Source organism: Mustela putorius, unplaced genomic scaffold (genome assembly GCF_011764305.1).
Source record: "Mustela putorius furo isolate JIRA1106 unplaced genomic scaffold, ASM1176430v1.1 tig00001149_pilon_pilon_pilon, whole genome shotgun sequence".
NCBI classification, from domain to species: Eukaryota; Metazoa; Chordata; class Mammalia; order Carnivora; family Mustelidae; genus Mustela; species Mustela putorius.
Window position 1 is genome coordinate 1176932 of NW_025421595.1, and position 21591 is coordinate 1198522.

A 21591-nucleotide genomic window follows, 5' to 3' on the forward strand; every position below is an offset into this window, starting at 1 on the left:
ATTTATCTTATTAATATCTTCTAATACTGATTATCACTATGAAAGCTATAGTGGTTTTCTTTGTTTTTTAAGTTTTTATTTAAATTACAGTTAACAAACAATGTAATATTAGTTTCAGGTGTACAGTATAATCATTCAACACTCCCATACAACACCTGGTGCTCATCACAATGCACTCCTTCATCCTCATCACCTATTTCACCCATCTCCCCACCCCTACCACTTTGTTTCTTGGTTAGCCTTTGTTTTTTCCCCCTGTGATCATATCTTTCTTAAATGCCATATATGAGTGAAATTGTATTGTCTTTGTCTTTTCTGACAGACTGACTTTGTGTAGCATAATACAGTGATTTTTTTTTTTAACATTTATTTCTTTATTTTAGATATCGAGCACACACAAGCGCATGGGTGGGATACAAGGAATGAATCTTGGGCACTTTACCACTGAGTGTGGAGCCCCCTACAGGGCTTAATCATAGAACACTGAGATTATGAACTGATCGAAAAGTAGGAGTTGGATACTCAACTGAAAGAGGAATCTAGGTGCTCCCCCCCGCTGCCCGTACAGTGATTCTTTTTTTTTCTTTTTTTAAGATTTTATTTATTTTTTTGACAGAGAGATTACAAGTAGGCAGAGAGGCCCACAGAGAGGGAGAGGGAAGCAGGCTTCCCCCTGAACAGAGAGCCTGATGTTGGGCTTGATCCCAGGACCCTGAGACCATGACCTGAGCTGAAGGCAGATGCCCAACCACTGAGCCACCCAGGCGCCCCCAGTACAGTGATTTTTAAATAAATATCTGCCTCCTTTAATTTGAGGGATTTTAAAATTATAGTTGGCACTTGAACAAGAGGGTTATAGGCCCCAAAACCTGATATAGTTGAAATCAATATATATAATTTTTGTCTCCTAATAACTACTAATATCTTGCTGTTGACCACAAGCCCTACTGACATGATAACTAATGATAACACTTATTTTTGTGTTATGTTTTTTATGTACCATATATTCTTTTTAAAATTTTATTTCTTTATAATGGAGAGAGAGCATAATAAGCAAGGTGACCACAGAGGCAGAGAGAGGAACAGACTCCCCACTAAACAAGGAGCCCAGTGTGGGGCTTGATCCCAGGACTCTGAGATTATGACCTGAAATGAAGGCAGACACTTAGCTGACTGAGCCCCGCAGGTGCCCCAAAATGTACTGTATTTTTAAAATGTCAAAAGAAGAAAGTACACATAAAGTGCTATGTTTGTTTTTTGGCATTTGATATTACAGTCACATTCATAATACAAAATTGGACACAAATACATTAAAGAAGAAACCGGTACCGGTGATGATAGGCTAATATCCAGCTTCTCCTATTCTGAGAGGCATCATTACAGAGTAAGGCAGTGCTTTGAAAGCAAAGTATGAAACAGTAAGAACATGGCACATTATTAATTTTACATTACATCTTACTCTCTCTATGCCTCTGTAAGGATGAGTCTTGCACACAGTGTTCTACAGAATGAATACGTAGTGATGCTGATAACATGAAACAGCTGATGCAGTTCCTGCCATGCGATTACTAAATTTTCACACCAAGACACACACAGACACAACAGACAAGCTTATTAACTGTACAGCATGATGATGATTTAGTGCCCACTAAGTGGAAGGGGATCATCAAGGTCTTCATCTTTCTTGTCTTCAAAGTGAGTAGGCTGAAGAGGAGCTTGGTCAGTGTAACTTTAAGGAACTTGCTTGCTTTTTCTTTTCTCTACAAATGTCCCTGTATGGGTCTGCTGTTTCCTTTCTGCTTCTGTTTCATTCCTCTACAAATGTCCCTATATGGGTCTGCTGTTTCCTTTGGTTTTGATGTCCGTATCATGGAAGGGTCCATGTCACAAAAGGAGTCAAAAGCAATCTTGATCATCAGAGCCCTCTGCCAGACTGCTCTCTATCAGTCTGTTTTCTGGCATGGCGTTTCTCTGTGTCTCCATCCTCATCATCTGGCACTGGTTCAGGAGTTCTCATCTCCATCAAACTGACTCTTGTTAAGTCTTCTGAGGTGGTGTGTATTAGGTCTTGAATTTCTCCAAGATTCAGATCATCAAACTCTTCACCCAGCTCCGCCCCCCGACCCCACGGTTTTTCTTGCCATGTCTACAGTCTGTTTTATGATTTTGCTGATTGCCTCTGTTGTAGAGACTGTGAAGTCACACACAACACCCAGACACAGTTTTCTCCAGTCCGAGTTACTTGGGGCTTAATGGTTCTCACAGTTTTTTCTGTGACAATGGTGACGTCTTCAGTGGAGCTGTCCTTCCAGGTTCTCATGATGTTCTTTAGATCAGGGTGCTCTTCCAAGCACTGACAGTTCTTTTCATGTGGTGCCATGTGTGATGAACTTTAAAGGTCCTCATGGCCCTCTGATCTGGGAGATGAGTTAGAGACGTTGTGTTTGGGGACACTTATGACAGTTCTTTTCATGTGGTGCCATGTGTGATGAACTTTAAAGGTCCTCATGGCCCTCTGATCTGGGAGATGAGTTAGAGACGTTGTGTTTGGGGACACTTAGACCACTTTAACACCTTTGGTCCTCAACTCACGGGGTCTAGCTCATGAGCACCACTGTCTAATAGCAAAAGAATTTTAGGAGGTAGTCGCTCACTGGCAAGGTACTTCCTGATGCCAGAGACAAAGCATCAATGGAACCAGTCCAGAAACGGGGTCTTTGTTGTCGAGGCTTTCACGTGCAGCCAAGACAGAGGCTTCTCATGTTTATCTCTTGCCTTCACTCTCAGGGACTGGAAGCAGTTTTCATAGATACGGGCAGGACCTGATCAGGCCTGGCTGCATTTGCACAAAACAGGAGACTCGGCCTGTCCCTTCCTGCTTTAAATCCCAGTGCTGGCTTCTCTTCCTTTGTGACACCTTCTTCCAGAATAGGGAACTTTTGTCTGCAATAAAAACGTGCTCAGGCAGATACCCTTTTCCCTCAGTGATTTTCCTAATGGTATCTGGGAATTTGTCTACGGCCTCTTGATTTGCAGTATTGCACTAAACACAATGAAAATACATGAGAACAGTGAGAGATCTCTTTTACTATGATTTCCAGTTTATTTAAGACACAGACTACTCATGGGCGCCTGGGTGGCTCAGTGGGTTAAGCCGCTGCCTTCGGCTCAGGTCATGATCTCAGGGTCCTGGGATCGAGTCCCGCATCGGGCTCTCTGCTCAGCAGGGAGCCTGCTTCCCTCTCTCTCTCTCTGCCTGCCTCTCCATCTACTTGTGATTTCTCTCTGTCAAATAAATAAATAAAATCTTTAAAAAAAAAAAAAAAAGACACAGACTACTCACATAGTGATGCTTATCATCACACAGTGTTTCAACAGAATGCTCAAAACACTTGAGCTCACCACACTAGCAACCGGCTCTGAAACTGCCATAATATGTACCATACTAAATTTTCAGCAATTAAGATTCAAGACTATCTTTGTCTACATTCCTCTGGGCTGGAGCGGCACCATGTACATGTGTGGACACATTTGAATACATGATAACTCTTTCTAACTTGTGTATACTTTACAGATCAAATAAACTACATATCTACATAAATCTTAAGGATTCATTACATAAAATTTCTTTAATTTTGTGAATATTTTTAGGTTATGTTATTCATCTGTGAGTTTCATTCAGACTGTTGAAAACTGCAAAAAGCAGTTCCAATACATGTATTGATATTCCAACTCATATAGTTTAAGTAATTCAAACTTACATTATTTAAGGGTTAACTATAATGGTAAATCAATGTTCAAAAATTGTTAATGAGTAACATTTGTTATAATTATTTAGTTAATTTCAATTCTTTTGATCAGACCTTTAAAGAAAACTTCTTGGAAGACTTCATTTTTTATGTCATACTTGATGAATTTTTACTGGTATGTCTTAGAATTCAGTGAAAGTGTTCTTTTTATTTTAATTCATTTATTTTAGCTCACATTTCATTATACGAATTGGTTTATTTAAAATACATGTTTTTGTTGTCAGCTTTTATACCTAAAATACCTAGAATTGTGTGTTTCCTAATTAAAATCAATAATGTAAAACAGAATTTTATTTTATTATTTGAGAACCCAAATTTGTTTTTAAAATATAAAAAGTATTTTCTTAAGTATAAAAATATTCTCTTCCAAGGTACACTTTTTCCTAAATAAATATTGCTAATAATATGTGACCTGTTTTTTTCAACTCTAGGAATTAATTGATGATTTCATCTTTCCTGCTTCCAAAGTTTACTTGCACTGTATGAGAAATGGAGAACTGCCAGCTGAGCAGGCTATCCCAGTCTGTAGTTCACCTGCCACCATCAGTGCTGGTTTTGAACTACTTGTAGCATTAGCTGTTGGCTGTGTAAGGAACCTCAAACAGATAGTAGACTGTTTGACTGAAATGTATTACATAGGCACAGCAATAACTAGTAAGTATTGTAACATGTAAGGTTTTTTGGTTCTGATATCTTTCTATGTTTAAAATTCTGGGTTTTTCTTTTAGGAAATTTCTTTTTAATAAAGATTTTATTTATTTGACAATAAATAGGCAGAGAGAGAGGCACAAGTATGCAGAGAGGCAGGCAGAGAGAGAGGAAGGGAAGCAAGCTCCCTGCTGAGCAGAGAGCCCAATGCAGGGCTCAATCCCAGGACCCTGGAATTGTGACCAGAGCTGAAGGCAGAGGCTTTAACCCACTGAGCCACCCAGGCGCCCCATCTTTTAGGAAATGTTTAATCTATGTGTTTGTTTTTAGAAATTATTAAGAAGTTTAATAATTTTAATAATCAAATATGTAATTAATGCAATTTTATGTAATCAAAAAAGAGATGATAAGTACAGAAGCCTTCACACAGAAAAATTCTCCAGTTATATTTAAATACCTTCATATAATTGTTTCAAGTAATTCAGCAAAATGTTTTATTTCATCAAATATAAAATAAAATTTAAACTCAAATAAGAAGCCAAATTTGATGCTACAGGATTTAGTATTTAGAACTAAAAGTGGGGGGAAAATTTTTTTTTTAAGTCTATGAATGGAGAGATTTGCAGGCCCTCACTTTGAAATTGCTTGGCGTTATCTTAATCTGAGGTTTTGTTTTGTTTTGTTTTGTTTTTTAAGATTTTATTTATTTATTCGTCAGGGATAGAGGGAGAGAGAGTGAGCGCACTGGCAGACAGAGAGGCAGGCAGAGGCAGAGGGAGAAGCAGGCTCCCTCCAAGCAAGGAGCCCGATGTTGGACTCAATCCCAGGACACTGGGATCATGACCTGAGCCGAAGGCAGCTGCTTAACCAACTGAGCCACCCAGGCATCCCTTAATCTGAGTTTTTAAAAAGTTAAAGTTTTGAAGATTACAATGTGAAATATGAAACACATGCTTTTTATTATGTTCTCAGTTAATGCCACATGAGCGTTGGAAGTGGTCTTTGGATCTTATTAGAAATGAAACTCAAAGAGAACAAGTAATTAGTAAAAATAACAGTAAATAAGAACATAAAATCTAAGTGCAAATCATGGGTTTGCTAATAAAACATGCAGAACTAATTATTGAGTACATCCAATAGTAACCTTTAAGAACATCTGAAATTATGTTGGTTTTCCCATCTTTCAGAGTATAAGAAACTTCTCATCCAAACTTTCAGAGTTTTAACCAAAAGCTGGATTTTTTTGGTACTATGGACTCTACGTAAAGAGATGTTTAAAAACTTCGTTTTCTTTCTCTAAATTTATGTAGCTTATGAGTTTTACGGTTTCATTATTCATATATGAAACAAGACTTAAGGGTGCCTGGGTGGCTCAGTTGCTTAGGCGACTGCCTTCAGCTCAGGTCATGATCCTAGAGTCCTAGGATGGAGTCCCACATCAGGCTCCCTGCTAAGCAGGGCATCGTCTGCTTCTCCTTGTGTTAGTCCCCACTGCTCATGCTCTCTGATTCTCTCTCTTTTAAATAAATAAAATCTTAAAAAAGAAAAAGATGGCTAAAGGTACTAAACTTCCTTCCAATTCCATTTTCCTGTTTGAGAAATTATTTATGCATAAAAGTCGTGTATTTGTGTATCTCTGTTTAGGTTTTTTTTTTATAGTTTCTTTTTGTTTATGTATGAGAGAGCATGCACACATACATAAGGGAAGAGGCAGAGGGAGAGAATCCCAAGCAGACTTCACACTTAGTGCAGAGCCAAGCTTGGGGCTGGATCTCACAGTCCTGATAACATAACCTGAGCCAAAAACCACAAGTCAGATGTACAACCAGCTGAGCCAGGCACCCCTAAGTTTTTTTCTTCATAACACAAATTGGAGTATACTACCTGCAGCATTCTTTATTTTCTTTTGTTTAGTTTTTTATTCAGTAAAAATGTAATAGTACATAAAAATCTTACCTAATTCTACTTATTGGCCATATAATTTGCTATTTAGTATACTCTTATTTTATGTAATCTGTTTCCCAGATAGTGATTGATGTTCAGATTATTTTTGATTTATAATCGGTGATGAAGTATATAAAGTAATTTACAGTTCTATCTGACATGACTAGCAGATGGTGATAGATGCAGCATCAGTAAATTGCAGACTCAGTAGTTCTTAGAAAGGATCTGTATGGTGATACTGAAATGAAAATTTGGAGCGCTAGTTTTAGATGACTATAGTAGTGACAGAATTATTGCTAATATTAGTTTATCAGCATAACACAGTGGCCAGTGGATGAGTCATTATGAGGATCTTTTCTTCTCTCAGCTTGTGAAGCTCTTACTGAATGGGAATATCTACCACCTGTTGGACCCCGCCCATTGAAAGGATTTGTGGGACTCAAAAACGCTGGTGCTACATGTTATATGAACTCTGTGATACAACAGTTATACATGATTCCTTCCATCAGAAACAGTATTCTTGCTGTTGAAGGCACAGGTAGTGATGTAGATGATGATATGTTCGGTGATGAGAAGCAGGACAGTGAGGTAAATTCTAATGATACATTTTTTCCTGTGTTTCAAGGTCTTGATTACTAAATAACGCTTTTTTTCTCTTAGAATATACTTCTTGTAGGACTTTTTTAAACTACTTTTGATGACAGGACAAGAATCTCTGAGCTACTATCTCTGGCATATCCTAGGGCTTATTATCTAACAAACTTTCAACTGAAGTTGATAATCTTTATTACAACTTTTCTGTTCTTCCAAGTATCTGTTAATGTAATCATGTTTTGTACAATGTGGTAAGTCAAATTGGTGTTAAAATTTGACAAATTTATTTTTAAATGATTTATATTTTGATTTTTTAATTTTTTAAGTATATTGTATTTTTCTTTATATATTACTTACCAGTTTCACCACCTGTGCCTATTCTTAGAATACTCTTAATATTTTTCTCATATAATGATTTCTTAATACAAAAACAAACTTGCTTGCTACTTTAAATAATGTTGTATTGTCCTGTTAAAAATATTAGTAAATAGTAAGGATATGATCATGATACCGGGAGTATCCAGTACAGAATATAAGAAAGTTATGTGTTAGTGGCAAATCAGAGTATATAAAACTAAGATGTAGCTCTTTATACATTAATATGAAGACTTAATTTTGTTATTGTTTATATCAAAACTGTGTTTATTTTTCTTCTCCTTTTTCCTTTATACAAGTTCATAGGATTAATAGAGAAGAGAGAAAATACTCTAATTGTAGTAAGTGGTTTTTCTCCCATTCCTGTACTTGCCTTTTGTGAGCTAAAAACTAGTTTGGCAGTCTAGTGGTCTTGGAGATTCTGAAACATACAGCCACCTGCACTCTTCTCAGAGCCTGACAAATCATACCATCCAGGCATCAGTATCTGAATATGTTCACTTTGTTGTTCTTGTTGTTATTACTGTTACTGTTTTAAGAAGCCCCATATATGATGTGGTGCCCACAGCATTACCTGGTTAAGAACCATTACTACAGAGAAAACTGGGGTATAAATCTTAGTTCTTTAGTTCCTGTTATTGGTAGGATGCTGAATTAAACGTAAATACTCATGGCTAGCCGTACTGGCAAAATGCAGAAAATACAGACAAGATACTAGATTTCTTTTGCTACTTGGTAACCGTGTGCTTTACATTTTTTCAACAGTAGATTGTTTATTTACTGTGTTGCTTTCCTAGAGTGTGTTCTTCTCAATGGCAGAAACTGGGTGTTGTCTGTTTCTGTCATAAGACTCTGACACAGAGCAAACAATATAAAATAGTGTTCAGTGCTCTGTTAAACAACTAAATTTTGCTATATAGAGAGTGTGATTAAGACCTTCAGAGCTTCTGTCCATGCTCTTTCTACCAAAGGTAGTCTCAAATGTTTTATTTATTAGTGGTTCTAGTGGTTCTGATAATGCCACATAAATTATTCCATGTAATCTCTGAAGAATGCATTATCTCTAGGAAAAAATGAATCCTGGAAAGGCTAATTTACTTCCCCCAAAGTTATTTATAACAAATACTTATTTGTCTCTATTTAGGCTATTGAACTAAATCATTTTTTCTTATACTATCTCCAGTGGGTGTTCAGGATCCTTTTCCTCTTCCCCATTTCCTTCCCCACCCCCAACACCTCCTCCACTTATCTATCCTCCTCTCATTTGTTTATCCTCCTTTATTTATTTATCATCATCATCCTTTATTTATTTATTTTAGAGAGAGAAAAAGTGTGAGAGGGGGAGAGTATCAAGCAGACCTCCCCTCTGAGTGCAGAGCACAATGCAGGGCTCAAGATCATGGCCTGAGCCCAAAACAAGAGTTGGACACTTAATTAACTGTCACCTAGGCTCCCCTCAGGATTATTCTTTTATGAATTTGAATTGATAATTCATCTGTGAAGGAATAAGCACTAATCTGTAAATTGAAAGTTGTGTGCTTTGGAATGTAAAATAATGCAAATCATTTATTTGTCTCAACTTCTGAAGTTAGACTAGCTCATCAGTGATGGGTTTTTATTTATTTTTGGTTTTGGTGTTTTGTGTTTTGTTGTTGGTGGTGTTTGTTTGTTTGTTTTTTGGTCTCTAGAGTAATGTTGATCCCCGAGATGATGTATTTGGATATCCTCATCAATTTGAAGACAAACCAACTTTGAGTAAGTCAGAAGATAGGAAAGAATACAATATTGGTGTCCTAAGACATCTTCAGGTCATCTTTGGTCATTTAGCTGCTTCCCGACTACAATACTATGTGCCTAGAGGATTTTGGAAACAGTTCAGGTATATTGTGGGTGGATTGATTTTATAAAAATTTCAGTATATTAACTTAAAATTTATATGTGTATATATATAATAATGTATAATTATTTAATATTGTAACAGTAGTGATACTCTAATGTCATTCGTTTTTTTCTTTATCTTTGTCTTGGTAGAGGAATGTAAAAACTCATGTAAAGGGAGGCAGGCCATATTCTTTAGTTTCTTAAGATATAATTAACTTTTTATTGGGGAAAACTTCTGCAGAAACAAAATCCTAATATGTAGTCATTTCCTGGATTCAGCAGTTCTCAACTGAAATAAGTTAGACATTATGGCTTTTTCTTTTATGTATCTCTTTTTTAAATAAGCATAACTATGATATCGCCCTACCTAAATAAAAACTATGTAATATCACTACATTTAAGTTACTCTTTAAATTTACCAAGTTGTTTAATTTTTCTTAATAGTGTGATTTTTTTTTTTTAAATGCAGGACTAAAACCCATTTACTGCAGTTGGCTGGTAGTTCTGTGTGTGTGTGTGTGTAGATATCTATATGATAGATCTGTATGTATATGTATATGATACTAAAATGACACTATCAGTCTGTAAATTTCTGTGTTCCACAAATTGAACTATTCATCTATGTCCGAAGACTGATTTGCATGTATAATACTTCTTATTTTGTCACCAGCATATACCTTTTCTCCCCTCTAGCTATTTCAGTGCTTTTTTTTCCCCTAGGTTATCTTGTGTCTGACTCAAGGTTTTATTCAGTAGTCTAGTCAGCATTTCTTGTTTTTTTCAAATTATTATGCTACTGTATTTTGAGCTTTTATCTTAAAATCTTTTATTCAGTTATTTGTATGTGTATGTCTTTTGTGTATGTTTATTTCTACATGCATAGCAAGATTTATAGATAATTAGTTTTGCTCCTGAATTATAATGTTTACTTAATTTGTAATGTATCTCTGCAGTAACTTTCTCCACTTAATGGAATACCTCACAGTTTGTCTGCAGCTTTGTGCTACCTGTATTCTAAACATATAACATGAAATTCACCATCATGAATTGTAACTTTTTTAAAATGTACGATTCAGTGCCAGTTTAGTGCATTCAAAATGTTATTCCCGGGTTTTCCCTACTTCCAACACTGACAACAACAAAAAAAGTAATGTTCTTTCCATATGAATTTGCCTGTTTTCCTTATTTCATATAATTTTAATTATATAATATGGCATTTTTTATCTACCTCCTTCCACAAAGCATAATGTTTTTAAGGTTCAGCCATTTTTTTTAGCAGGTATCAGAACTGCATTTCATGGCTGAATGATATTCCATAGTGTGGATGGATACTCCACAGTTTGGTTGTTTCTTCATCAATAGATGGACATTTCATTGGTTTCTTTCTTTTGGCTGTTTGAATAGTGCTTCTATCAGCTTTCATGTTATAAAAGTTTTTGTATGATTTTCATATCATTCATAAACACATGAGCAGTATTGGTACTAGGCATGTAGTAATTCTTTTTAACTTTGAGAAACCATCAAACTTCCATGTCCTTGAAAGTCGTTTTACTTTGTCACCAGCAAAATTAGATGGTTGCAGTTTTTTTAATAATCAGTATTTCATTCCTTATTTTTCATGTTTTCCTTTTCTCTTTTTTTTTTTTTTTTTTTTTAAGATTTTATTTATTTATTTGACAGAGAGAAATCACAAGTAGATGGAGAGGCAGGCAGAGAGAGAGAGAGGGAAGCAGGCTCCCTGCTGAGCAGAGAGCCCGATGCGGGAGAAATCACAAGTAGATGGAGAGGCAGGCAGAGAGAGAGAGAGGGAAGCAGGCTCCCTGCTGAGCAGAGAGCCCGATGCGGGACTCGATCCCAGGACCCTGAGATCATGACCTGAGCCGAAGGCAGCGGCTTAACCCACTGAGCCACCCAGGCGCCCTCCTTTTCTCTTTTTTGTTTGTTTTTGTGATGGCCTTCCTAGTTGATGTCAGGTGATACATTATTGTGGTTCCACTTTGCATTTCCCTCATAAAAGCGTTGAATATTTATTAATATATTTATTGTTTTATTTTGCTTTAAGAAGAATTTAATCATCGTACTAGGTCTTATAGATAAGTGATGTACAAATATTTTCTCCCATTCTGTGATTTGCTTTTCATTCTCTTGGTAGTTCCTTTGATGCAGAAAATTTTTTAAATTTGAGGAAAGTGCTTTTCCCTATTTTTTCTTTTTCAAGTTTCCATTGTAATGCACTATTTTTTCTATTGTTGTAAAACATGCATGACATAAAAGCATTTTCGATTTTATTTTTTAAGTTTTATTTATTTATTTGGCAGAGATCACAAGTAGGCAGAGAGGCAGGCAGAGAGAAAGAGAGAGAAGAGAAAACAGGCTCCCTGCTGAGCATAGACTCTGGGATCATGACCCTAGGTAGAGGCAGAGGCCCTAACCCCCTGAGCCACCCAGGTGCCCCCATAAAAGCATTTTAAATGCTTTTCGGTGTACAGTTCATTGGCATTGAGTACATTGACATTTTGTACACCATCAATGAAATCCAGAGCTTTTTTCTTTCTTTTTTTCTAAACTGAAACTCTGTATTCATCAGTAGTAATCCCCCATACTGATTTTTACATGTTGATTTTTATATCTTTAAATTTTGTTGAATTTGTTGCTTGAGTTCTAACAACTTTTTGTGAATCTTTAGGATTTCCACTTTCAATACTTGTGTTTCTTAATTTGCCAATTTGTATTGGCTAGCAGACCTTATAGTGCTTTGAAGAAATACATCCCTGCCTGTATACTAATCTGTATACTAATCTAAAAGCTTTCAGCCTTTAACTATTTAACCTTGACCTTACAGCATATGTATTAATAATAATTGACCCCATATGGATCAAGTATGTAAACATAAGAAATAAAATTATGAAGTAGAAAACTTATAGAAGAAAACAAAGGCAGAATACTTTAGTATGTTGGATTTTGCAGTGATTTCTTGGTATGACAGTAATAAGCAATAGAAAATACCCTAATATTTCATTTCCGGTGAAAATATTCTTCAGTAGTGAAGGGAAGATAAGTACATTCATTCTCAAAGGGAAATGTGCAAAGAATTTCCTCACAATCAAAATTCCTCTGGAGGCAGATAATTTACCAGAGAAAATTGGGAATTGCAAAAATGAAAGAATGTCAGAAATGTGAAATACTCTGTATCACTCGGTGATTCAGTTAATGAAAAGGAAATCATTCATTATATTATTAATTTAACACATTTTAACATACCAAAGAGAAAAGTGAAGGCTATTAGTTATTTAGCTGTGATACTTCTTTGTTTTTGGTTTTTTTTTAAGATTTTATTTACTTCTTGAGAGGGGGAGAGGCAGAGGGAGAAGGAGCTGAAGATTTCCCTCAGAGCAGTGTGCCTGAAGCAGAGCTCTCAATATGGGGTTTAATCCCAGGTTGGTGGGATCATGACCTGAGCTGAAGGCAGGCACTTAACGAGCTTTGCCACCCAGGTTCCCCACTTCTTTGTGTTATATGAATGCTGAAACATGAACTCTGCATGATGACTTATGACTATTTATAGAGCAGATGTTAAAAGATAACAGATGCAGATAAAAAGCTAACAGATACATTGAAATAGAAAAATATAATTAAATAAATTAATAATATAATTAGATATAATTAAATAATTCCCAAAAGGATAAAAAAAAACTGACACATAAACAATAAAATAATAGGATAATATGCCTAAATGTAGTTATATTAGTAGTAATATAAAATGAAATTGTTCCAATTAAAAGCCATAGATTGTTAGATGAATTAAAAAACAAGTGGGGGTGCCTGGGTGGTTCAATGGGTTAAGCCTCTGCCTTCAGCTCAGGTCATGATCCCAGGGTCCTGGGATTGAGCCCAGCATCGGGCTCTCTGCTCAACGGGAAGCCTGCTTTCTCCTCTCTCTCTCTCTGACTGCCTCTCTGCCTACTCATGATCTCTCTCTGTCAAATAAATAAATAAAATCTTTAAAAAAAAAAAATACAGGTGTAAATTATCTGTACCATGCAAAATACCAAATTTAAATTTAATGCTGTGAATTAAAAGTAAAGAGAGAAAGCATATGAGAGATCAGTACACATATGGGATTGGTAAAATAAATGTAGTGGCAACACCAGTACGGCTGGGATACTGAGAAATGGGATCACCTGTTGCTGGTGTGAATATAAAATAATTCAACTATCCTAGAAGGCAGTTTAGCAGTTTCTTCTATATTCCAGTAGTTGCAGCCCTGAACAATTATGCCAGAGAAAAGAAAATTTAGATTGACACCAAAAATTATACACAGATATTCAGAGCAGATCTGAATAGCACCAGACTGGGAATAACCAAGATGCTCTTTCACAGCTCAGTCATTAAATGAACTGGTACACTCATATTAGATACTAAAAACAAAGAACTTGGAGTGCCTTAGTGGTTCAGTTGTTAAGCATCTCCCTTTGTATCAAGTTAGATCCCAAAGACCTGGGATCGAGCCCTGTATCAGGCTGTCCACTTGGCGGGAAGTCTGCATCTTCCTCTCCCACTCCCCTGCCTAGTGTTCCTTCTCTCACTACGTCTCACTCTGCCAAATAAATAAATCTTCCCCAAAAAAAGTCTTGGTACATACAGCAACTTGGGTGGATCTCAACATTTTGCTGAGTGAAAAAGGCTAACTCCAGAAGGCTATATACTATATAATTCTCTTCATATAAAACGTTAGAAATGGGGGCGCCTGGGTGGCTCAGTGTGTTAAACCACTGCCTTCGGCTCAGGTCATAATCTCAGGGTCCTGGGATCGAGTCCCACATCGGGCTCTCTGCTCAGCAGGGAACCTGCTTCCTCCTCTCTCTCTGCCTGCCTCTCTGCCTACTTGTGATCTCTCTCTGTCAAATAAATAAATAAAATTAAATAAAATAAAAAATGTTAGAAATGATGAAGTTTTAGAAATGAAAGAAAGACTAATGTTTGCCAGAGGTTGAGAATAGGTGGCAGGTAGTTGGGTATTATCACAGAATGAATGATTGAGAGAGCCTTACGGTGGTTAACTGTTCTGTATCTTGACACAAATACAGAGAAGTCACAAAATTTCATAAAACTAAATACCATACAGATATAAGTAGAAGTAAGCCTATAGAAATCTTAGTAACATTGGAGTTTGTGTCACTATTACTGTCTTGATTGTGATATTTTGTAGTTTTGTAAGATGTTACCATGGGATAACTGTGCAAAAGACACAGGGTATATTTTGTGTTATTTTTTAGAACTCTGTGTGATTCTACAGTTATCTCAAAATTGTTTTTAAAAATCAAGTTGTAGGGGGAAAGTATTTGTGTATTCCAAACATTCCAAACACTAATACCAGAAATGTTGAAAGACCAAAACTTAAGTAACTTTGAAAAAACAGTACTTCAGGTCAATATTAAAAAAACAAAAAAAAGTCAATTTCTAGAAATTAAGAGTATGGAGGGTTTGCTACTAACACGGTAGCCTTAGGAGATGTGGGGTAGAGGGTGAGGACTAAGATACGGTTTGTTATATTGATTTTGGTGATCATTACACAACTGTCTGCATTTGGCAGCATACATATTCTGCTCCAAAAAGATTGCATGTTATTGTCTATAAATTTAAAATTAATTTTAAAAAACAATCAGCTAAAAATAAAAAATAAGCAACTAGTTTTTAATTGTAAAAGCACACCACACACAAAAGATAATAAACCTTCTTACCAAATTTTAAGATTTTACCATGTTTTGCTGAAAATTAATATATTTTATTCCCTTATGTATATTATTATTCTGTAACCACTAAATGTTACCAATACCATCCATCATAACCTAATATTAACAACAACAGTTCTCATTTTTTGTTCAGACACTTGGTATTTTGTCTTCACAGGATTCTGTTGGCCTAACTTTATTTTTATTTTTTTAACTTTGTTTTAAGTAAACTACTAATAATGAGGGGCTCAAACTCACAACCCTCAAAGCAGGAGTTGCATGCTCTACTGACTCAGCCAGCCAGGCATGCCTGGACTAAATCATAAATTCATTCAGATTACTAGAAATTCTCTAGAAACAGGACAAAGCTTTTCTTTTTTCATTTGGAAAAATAACTTTAAGAATAAATTGCTGTGAACTTTCCAATATGGCATGGAAGATTTAAGAACTAAATGTCAAAGCAGTAAAGTAGTAGTTGTTACTTAAAATAACCACATAAGAATGGGTTTTCCTTCTTATGTTAATGCTCTTTACTTGAATTGAAAATGCCCAAATACACTGTTCCATATAGAAGAAACCATTTTTTTTTTCTTTTTTGAGGACACCATTTCTAAAGCCTGCTATCCATAATTTTATGGCAATTCTTTGACATTATGGTTTTTACTGCAGACTTCACTTCCATTGTCATTGCTGTTGCTGCTCAGTAGATAGTGTTTACTGCTTTATTTCCCTTCTGATATGAATAAAGGTCTAGCTTACATTTCTGACATTTTTGTAGTGGTTATGAAAGGTAAAATATGGATAGTCTGGGAGCATAGTAACTTATATTTATTTATATAATATAGTATTATATAAATAAGTTTATTATATTAAACTTTAAACTGTACTTTATTCTGGGTTTTTTTTTCCCTCAGGCTTTGGGGTGAACCTGTTAACCTTCGGGAACAACATGATGCCTTAGAGTTTTTTAATTCTTTGGTGGATAGTTTAGATGAAGCTTTAAAAGCTTTAGGACATCCAGCTATACTAAGTCAAGTCCTGGGTGGTTCCTTCGCTGATCAGAAAATTTGCCAAGGCTGCCCCCATAGGTAAGTACTAATTAAGGTTTTTATTTCTCCAGTTTTAGTATAAACCAAAGCCTTAACTGACTGACTCACGGGGGGAGAATCTTTTTTTTTTTTTTTAAGATTTTATTTACTTGACAGAGAGATCACAAGTAGGCAGAGAGGCAGGCAGAGAGGAAGAAAAGCAAACTCCCCGCTGAGCAGAGAGCCCCATGTGGGGCTCGATCCCAGGACCCTGAGATCATGACCCAAGCCGAAGGCAGGGGCTTTAACCCACTGAGCCACCCATGCGCCCCACGGGGGTAGAATCTTAAGCAGGCTCTACATGCTCTCGCAGATTACTAGAACACATAACATAGGTAGCAAGCAGTATGAAAAAATATAAAGAACTTAACCAGTGAGGTCAGACAGGCCTAACTTCAAATCATAAAGTATACCAGATTAATCTCTTTGAAAGGCCCCCTCCCACTTCAGTTCCTTATCTGTGAAATAGGAATGGATATGCGTAACAGAGTTATTTTTCCTAGCACTATTTTTTATGAAGGTAATGATAAACAATAATAGGTATAAAGAATTTTAAGAGGGATGTCTGGGTGACTCAGTCAGTGAAACAAGCAGCTGCCTTCAGCTCAGGTCATGATCCCAGAGACTTAGGATCAAGCCCCACATTGGGCTCCCTCATCAGCAGGGGGTCTGCTTCTCCCTCTCCCTGCTACTCACCCTGCTCATGTTCTCTCTCTTACTCTCTATCTCAAATAAATAAATAAATAAAATCTTTAAAAAAAAAAAAGTGTCCAACATAGGGTCACTTTCCTGGCAGTAGAGCATGAATTTCTTGATCTTCAGATAATGAGATTAAGCCCCACATTCAGGATAGAGATGACTTTTAAAAATTAAAACTTTTGGGGGCGCCTAGGTGGCTCAGCTGGTTAAGCGGCTGCCTTCGGCTCAGGTCATGATCCCAGCGTCCTGGGATCGAGTCCCGCATCGGGCTCCTTGCTCAGCCGGGAGCCTGCTTCTCCCTCTGCCTCTGCCTACCACTCTGTCTGCTTGTGCTCACTCTCACTCCTCTCTCTCTCTCTGACAAATAAATAAATAAAATCTTTAAAAAAAAAATATTAAAACTTTTGGGGTGCCTGGGTGGCTCAGTGGGTTAAAGCCTCTGCCTTTGGCTCAGGTCTGGATCTCTCGGTCCTGGGATCAAATTTTCCCTCGGGCTCCCTGCTCAGCTGGGAATCTGCCCTTCATCTCCCTCTGCCCCACTTCCCCTTCTCATGTTCTGTCTCTCAGTCTCAAATAAAAATCTTCAAAAAAATAAAAAGATAACTACAAGATTATTAATAATTGTCTGACTAATGCATTTGACATGATATAATAGAGACTAAAAATGCATTTTGCATCAAATTTACAACTAAAGGATAACTAGAAACCTAAGGAATAAATCCTTTTGTCTCTTAAAATAATATCTTTAGATACGAGTGTGAAGAATCTTTTACAACTCTGAATGTAGATATTAGAAATCACCAAAACCTTCTTGATTCTTTGGAACAGTATATCAAAGGAGATTTATTGGAAGGTGCAAATGCATATCGATGTGAAAAATGTGATAAAAAGGTAAGTACTGTCTGATTTTAAAAATCAATAATAACGTTTAACAGAACTGGAAGATGTCAGAGTTGCTTGTCTTCGGCATCAAAATCCACCACTCTTCTTGCTCTGCTTTGTTACGGTCATGGCAGAGAGGCAGTTACAATAACTTATTTAAGATTTGTCAGGTAACTATTGAGAGAAAATACAACCAGTGGACTTAAAACCATTTCATTGGATAATTTATTTTAGATGTCACAGTTGCTATTGAATTCCTCAAACTAGAAAGGCTGATAATAGAAAATACTGTTCTTTTATAGTTCAGGTTACTCTTCATGTTTAGAATCGCTCATTTTATTTAGTTACATCAGATTTTCATAACCACTTGCAGTTTTTTAAACACCAGATTTCATTTTTTCAACCCAGCCAATTAATTTTATTCTAGCAACTCAAACGGTTAAGAATGGAATGATAACCGGTCTCTGGAGGTGGATATTACAGAAAGATTTTTCTGAACCCTACTCTCATCCCCTAACTACCTGTATTATTCTGACATTACGCACCATTTAGATCATGATCTCTAAACCCACAATATTATCTGCTACCTACAGATGTCAGTTTCCTCTGAGGCAGTCTGTTTTTTACATATCCTACCACTCTTTCTCCTCATATTTTCAACTATGGACCTTGAGGTAGGACCTTTTCAGAACAGAATTAAATATGTTGATATGTGTGCAGCATTTAACGTGTTATGTGACCATAAGTGCCATATGTATTAGATGCTGTTATTATGTACAATATTTCTTAAGTTTGCTCACAGCAGGTTCTGTTCATTAGCATAGAAATAAACATCAGAAAAGTAACATGATCAGATAGAGTATGGAAACATGTAGTCATTAATTTCTGTGTCACATAAGACAGTAATTACATATTTTTAGACAGTATAAATGTTTCGAAAAAGTAGTAACAAAATGATTTTGATTGTATTCATTTTCATGTACTTCTTTATTTCTGAATAAATCTTTAAATTTTTTATGTTTTATTTGGGTTATAAAAGCACCTGTTTATATTCACTGTTTATTGTAGGTTGATACAGTAAAGCGCTTGCTAATTAAAAAGTTGCCTCCTGTTCTTGCTATACAATTGAAACGATTTGACTATGACTGGGAAAGAGAGTGTGCAATTAAATTCAATGATTATTTTGAATTTCCACGAGAGCTAGACATGGAACCTTACACAGTACCAGGTGTTACAAAACTGGAAGAAAATAATGTAAACCCAGACAAGCACTTGATACAACAGAATGAGCAGTCTGAAAGTGAGACAACAGGAAGCACGAAATACAGACTTGTGGGTGTGCTTGTACACAGTGGTCAAGCAAGTGGAGGACATTATTATTCTTACATCATTCAGAGGAATGGTAAAGATGGTGAGAGAAATCGCTGGTATAAATTTGATGATGGAGATGTAACAGAATGTAAAATGGATGATGATGAAGAAATGAAAAATCAGTGTTTCGGTGGAGAGTACATGGGAGAAGTATTTGATCATATGATGAAACGAATGTCATACAGGCGCCAGAAAAGATGGTGGAATGCTTATATACTATTTTATGAACGAATGGACACAATAGACCAAGATGATGAGATGATAAGATATATATCAGAGCTAACTATCACAAGACCCCATCAAATTATGTCACCAGCCATTGAGAGAAGTGTTCGAAAACAAAATGTGCAATTCATGCATAACCGAATGCAGTACAGTTTAGAGTATTTTCAGTTTGTGAAAAAACTTCTTACATGTAATGGTATTTATCTAAGCCCTGCTCCAGGTAAGTTTCTGGAATTTAGCTTTTTATCAATAAAGAATAATTTTTATTTCACTTACAGGATTTTTTTTCAGCCGTAAATGCATATTGATATTTTCAACTGAAGGTTTTTTTCAGTTCCCTTCAGATTTCTTTTTCCTTTTTTCTTCAGAAAATGATTAGCCTCATTTTATTTTAAAGATTTAAAATTGAAGATTTCTGTTTTTGTTATTTGTCAGAGAGGGACAGAATGAGAGAGCATAAGCGAAGGGAATGGCAGGCAGTACAGGCAGAATAGGCAGAAGGTGAAGCAGACTTCCCACAAACCAAGGAGCCCCATGTGGGACTCGATTCCAGAACTCTGAGATCATGATCCAAGCCAAAGGCAGATGCTTAACTGCCAGGTGTCTCAATGTCAGCACTTTTAATTCATTATGTTGAAGTCAAGTGTTAAAGAGCCCTGTATTTTTGAGTAGTAACACTCAGTATCTAGAAACAGAGATGAGCTTTTATTCATAATTTAACTCAAACAAGAGTTTGAAACATGGTTTTGTGAAGTGCTAAGATAGAAACCAAAGATTACTTTTAGCTAAGATCTTTTTTAACATTGGGCTTCTTTGTTTGTTTATATGTATGTTTTTAAAGGACAAGATCACTTGTTGCCTGAAGCAGAAGAAATCACTATGATTAGTATTCAGCTTGCAGCTAGATTCCTCTTTACCACTGGATTTCACACCAAGAAAATTGTCCGTGGCCCTGCCAGTGATTGGTACATGGCTTTGAATTTTATTCATATTATGCTGAACTTCCTTTTTTTTCCCCTAGCCATGAGAATCTTATTTCAAACATAGAATAAAAATTTGGTGGTAGTGTTGAAAGTATTAAAATCGCTTAGTCTTAGTATGCATTCTATTCAAAAAATGACTCCTATTTCTATTAAGTTTTACCTTTTACTGTTTCATCATGAAAGTCTTAAGCTTTATCTAGATCGAATTTTGACTTAAATTTTAAAATTTGGAAGATTTTTTTTTTTTAAGATTTTATTTATTTATTTGACAGACAGAGATCACAAGTAGGCAGAGAAGCAGGCTCCCTGCTCAGCAGAGCCCAATATGGGGCTCGATCCCAGGATGCTGGGATTATGACTGGAGCCAAAGGCAGACGCTTTAACCCACTGAGCCACCAAGCACCCCTTTTTTTTTTAAGATTTTATTTATTCATCTGACTGAGCGAGAGATCACAAGTAGGCAGAGCGGCAGGCCAGGAGGGTGGGGAGGAGCAGGCTCCCTGATGAGCAGAGAGGCCGATGTGGGGCTCCATCCCAGGACCCTGAGATCATGACCTGCACTGAAGGCTGAGGCTTAACCCACTGAGCCACCCCATTACGGAATTTTTTTTAAGTGTTTACTGTCTTTAGTTTCTAATTGTAAAAGTATGGAGGACATTATAATACCTTATCTAACAGCTATTTTCAGCATCTTTCAGAATAAAAGATCACTCCCATCAGGAGGGGATTTGAAAATACATGCGCATCCACACAAGTTCTCATTTAATTCATTTTGACTATAGGACTATATCAATTCTGATACTGTACCTAGAACCATCCATGACCATTAATTGTAGAGAACTTTCTTTTTTATTTGATTCATAGAAGTTTGTTGATTCACTATAAAAATCAGAACAGAAGCACATTTATAAAAGTTGATATTCATATATTTTTCTGTTTTAGGTATGATGCACTGTGCATTCTACTCCGTCATAGCAAAAATGTGCGGTTTTGGTTTGCTCATAATGTTCTTTTTAATGTTTCAAATCGCTTCTCTGAATATCTCCTTGAGTGCCCTAGTGCAGAAGTGAGGGGTGCATTTGCAAAACTTATAGTATTTATTGCACATTTTTCTTTGCAAGATGGGCCTTGTCCTTCATCATTTACATCTCCTGGACTTACTGGTCAGGTAATTGAAAGCTTTTCTGTAACAGTGAAATACAAGTCAATTCTTTTTCCCTGCAAGATAAAATCACTAAATATATGTGTTTGTTTTACATGTATACCATATATATACAGCCATGTGTAAATTATTGAGTTTATTAAAATTATTTCACAGCAGTGGGTATGATTATTGGGTGCTTTCAGAATATAAGGAAAA

At 36.1% G+C, this 21591-nt stretch overlaps 1 protein-coding gene across 7 annotated transcripts in view; it reads left to right on the forward strand.

Annotated features, from left to right (window-relative positions):
• The window catches only part of LOC123394027 (probable ubiquitin carboxyl-terminal hydrolase FAF-X), a 156075-nt gene that overhangs the window by 116891 nt on the left and 17593 nt on the right, over nucleotides 1-21591 (forward strand). For all 7 annotated transcript variants that reach the window (XM_045087484.1, XM_045087485.1, XM_045087482.1 and 4 more), the window contains 8 exons: nucleotides 4241-4463; nucleotides 6769-6989; nucleotides 9059-9249; nucleotides 15898-16071; nucleotides 17520-17661; nucleotides 18721-19468; nucleotides 20090-20213; nucleotides 21174-21399. In XM_045087484.1, the coding sequence (XP_044943419.1) occupies nucleotides 4241-4463; nucleotides 6769-6989; nucleotides 9059-9249; nucleotides 15898-16071; nucleotides 17520-17661; nucleotides 18721-19468; nucleotides 20090-20213; nucleotides 21174-21399 (2049 nt within the window). The remainder of the gene's footprint in view (nucleotides 1-4240; nucleotides 4464-6768; nucleotides 6990-9058; nucleotides 9250-15897; nucleotides 16072-17519; nucleotides 17662-18720; nucleotides 19469-20089; nucleotides 20214-21173; nucleotides 21400-21591) is intronic.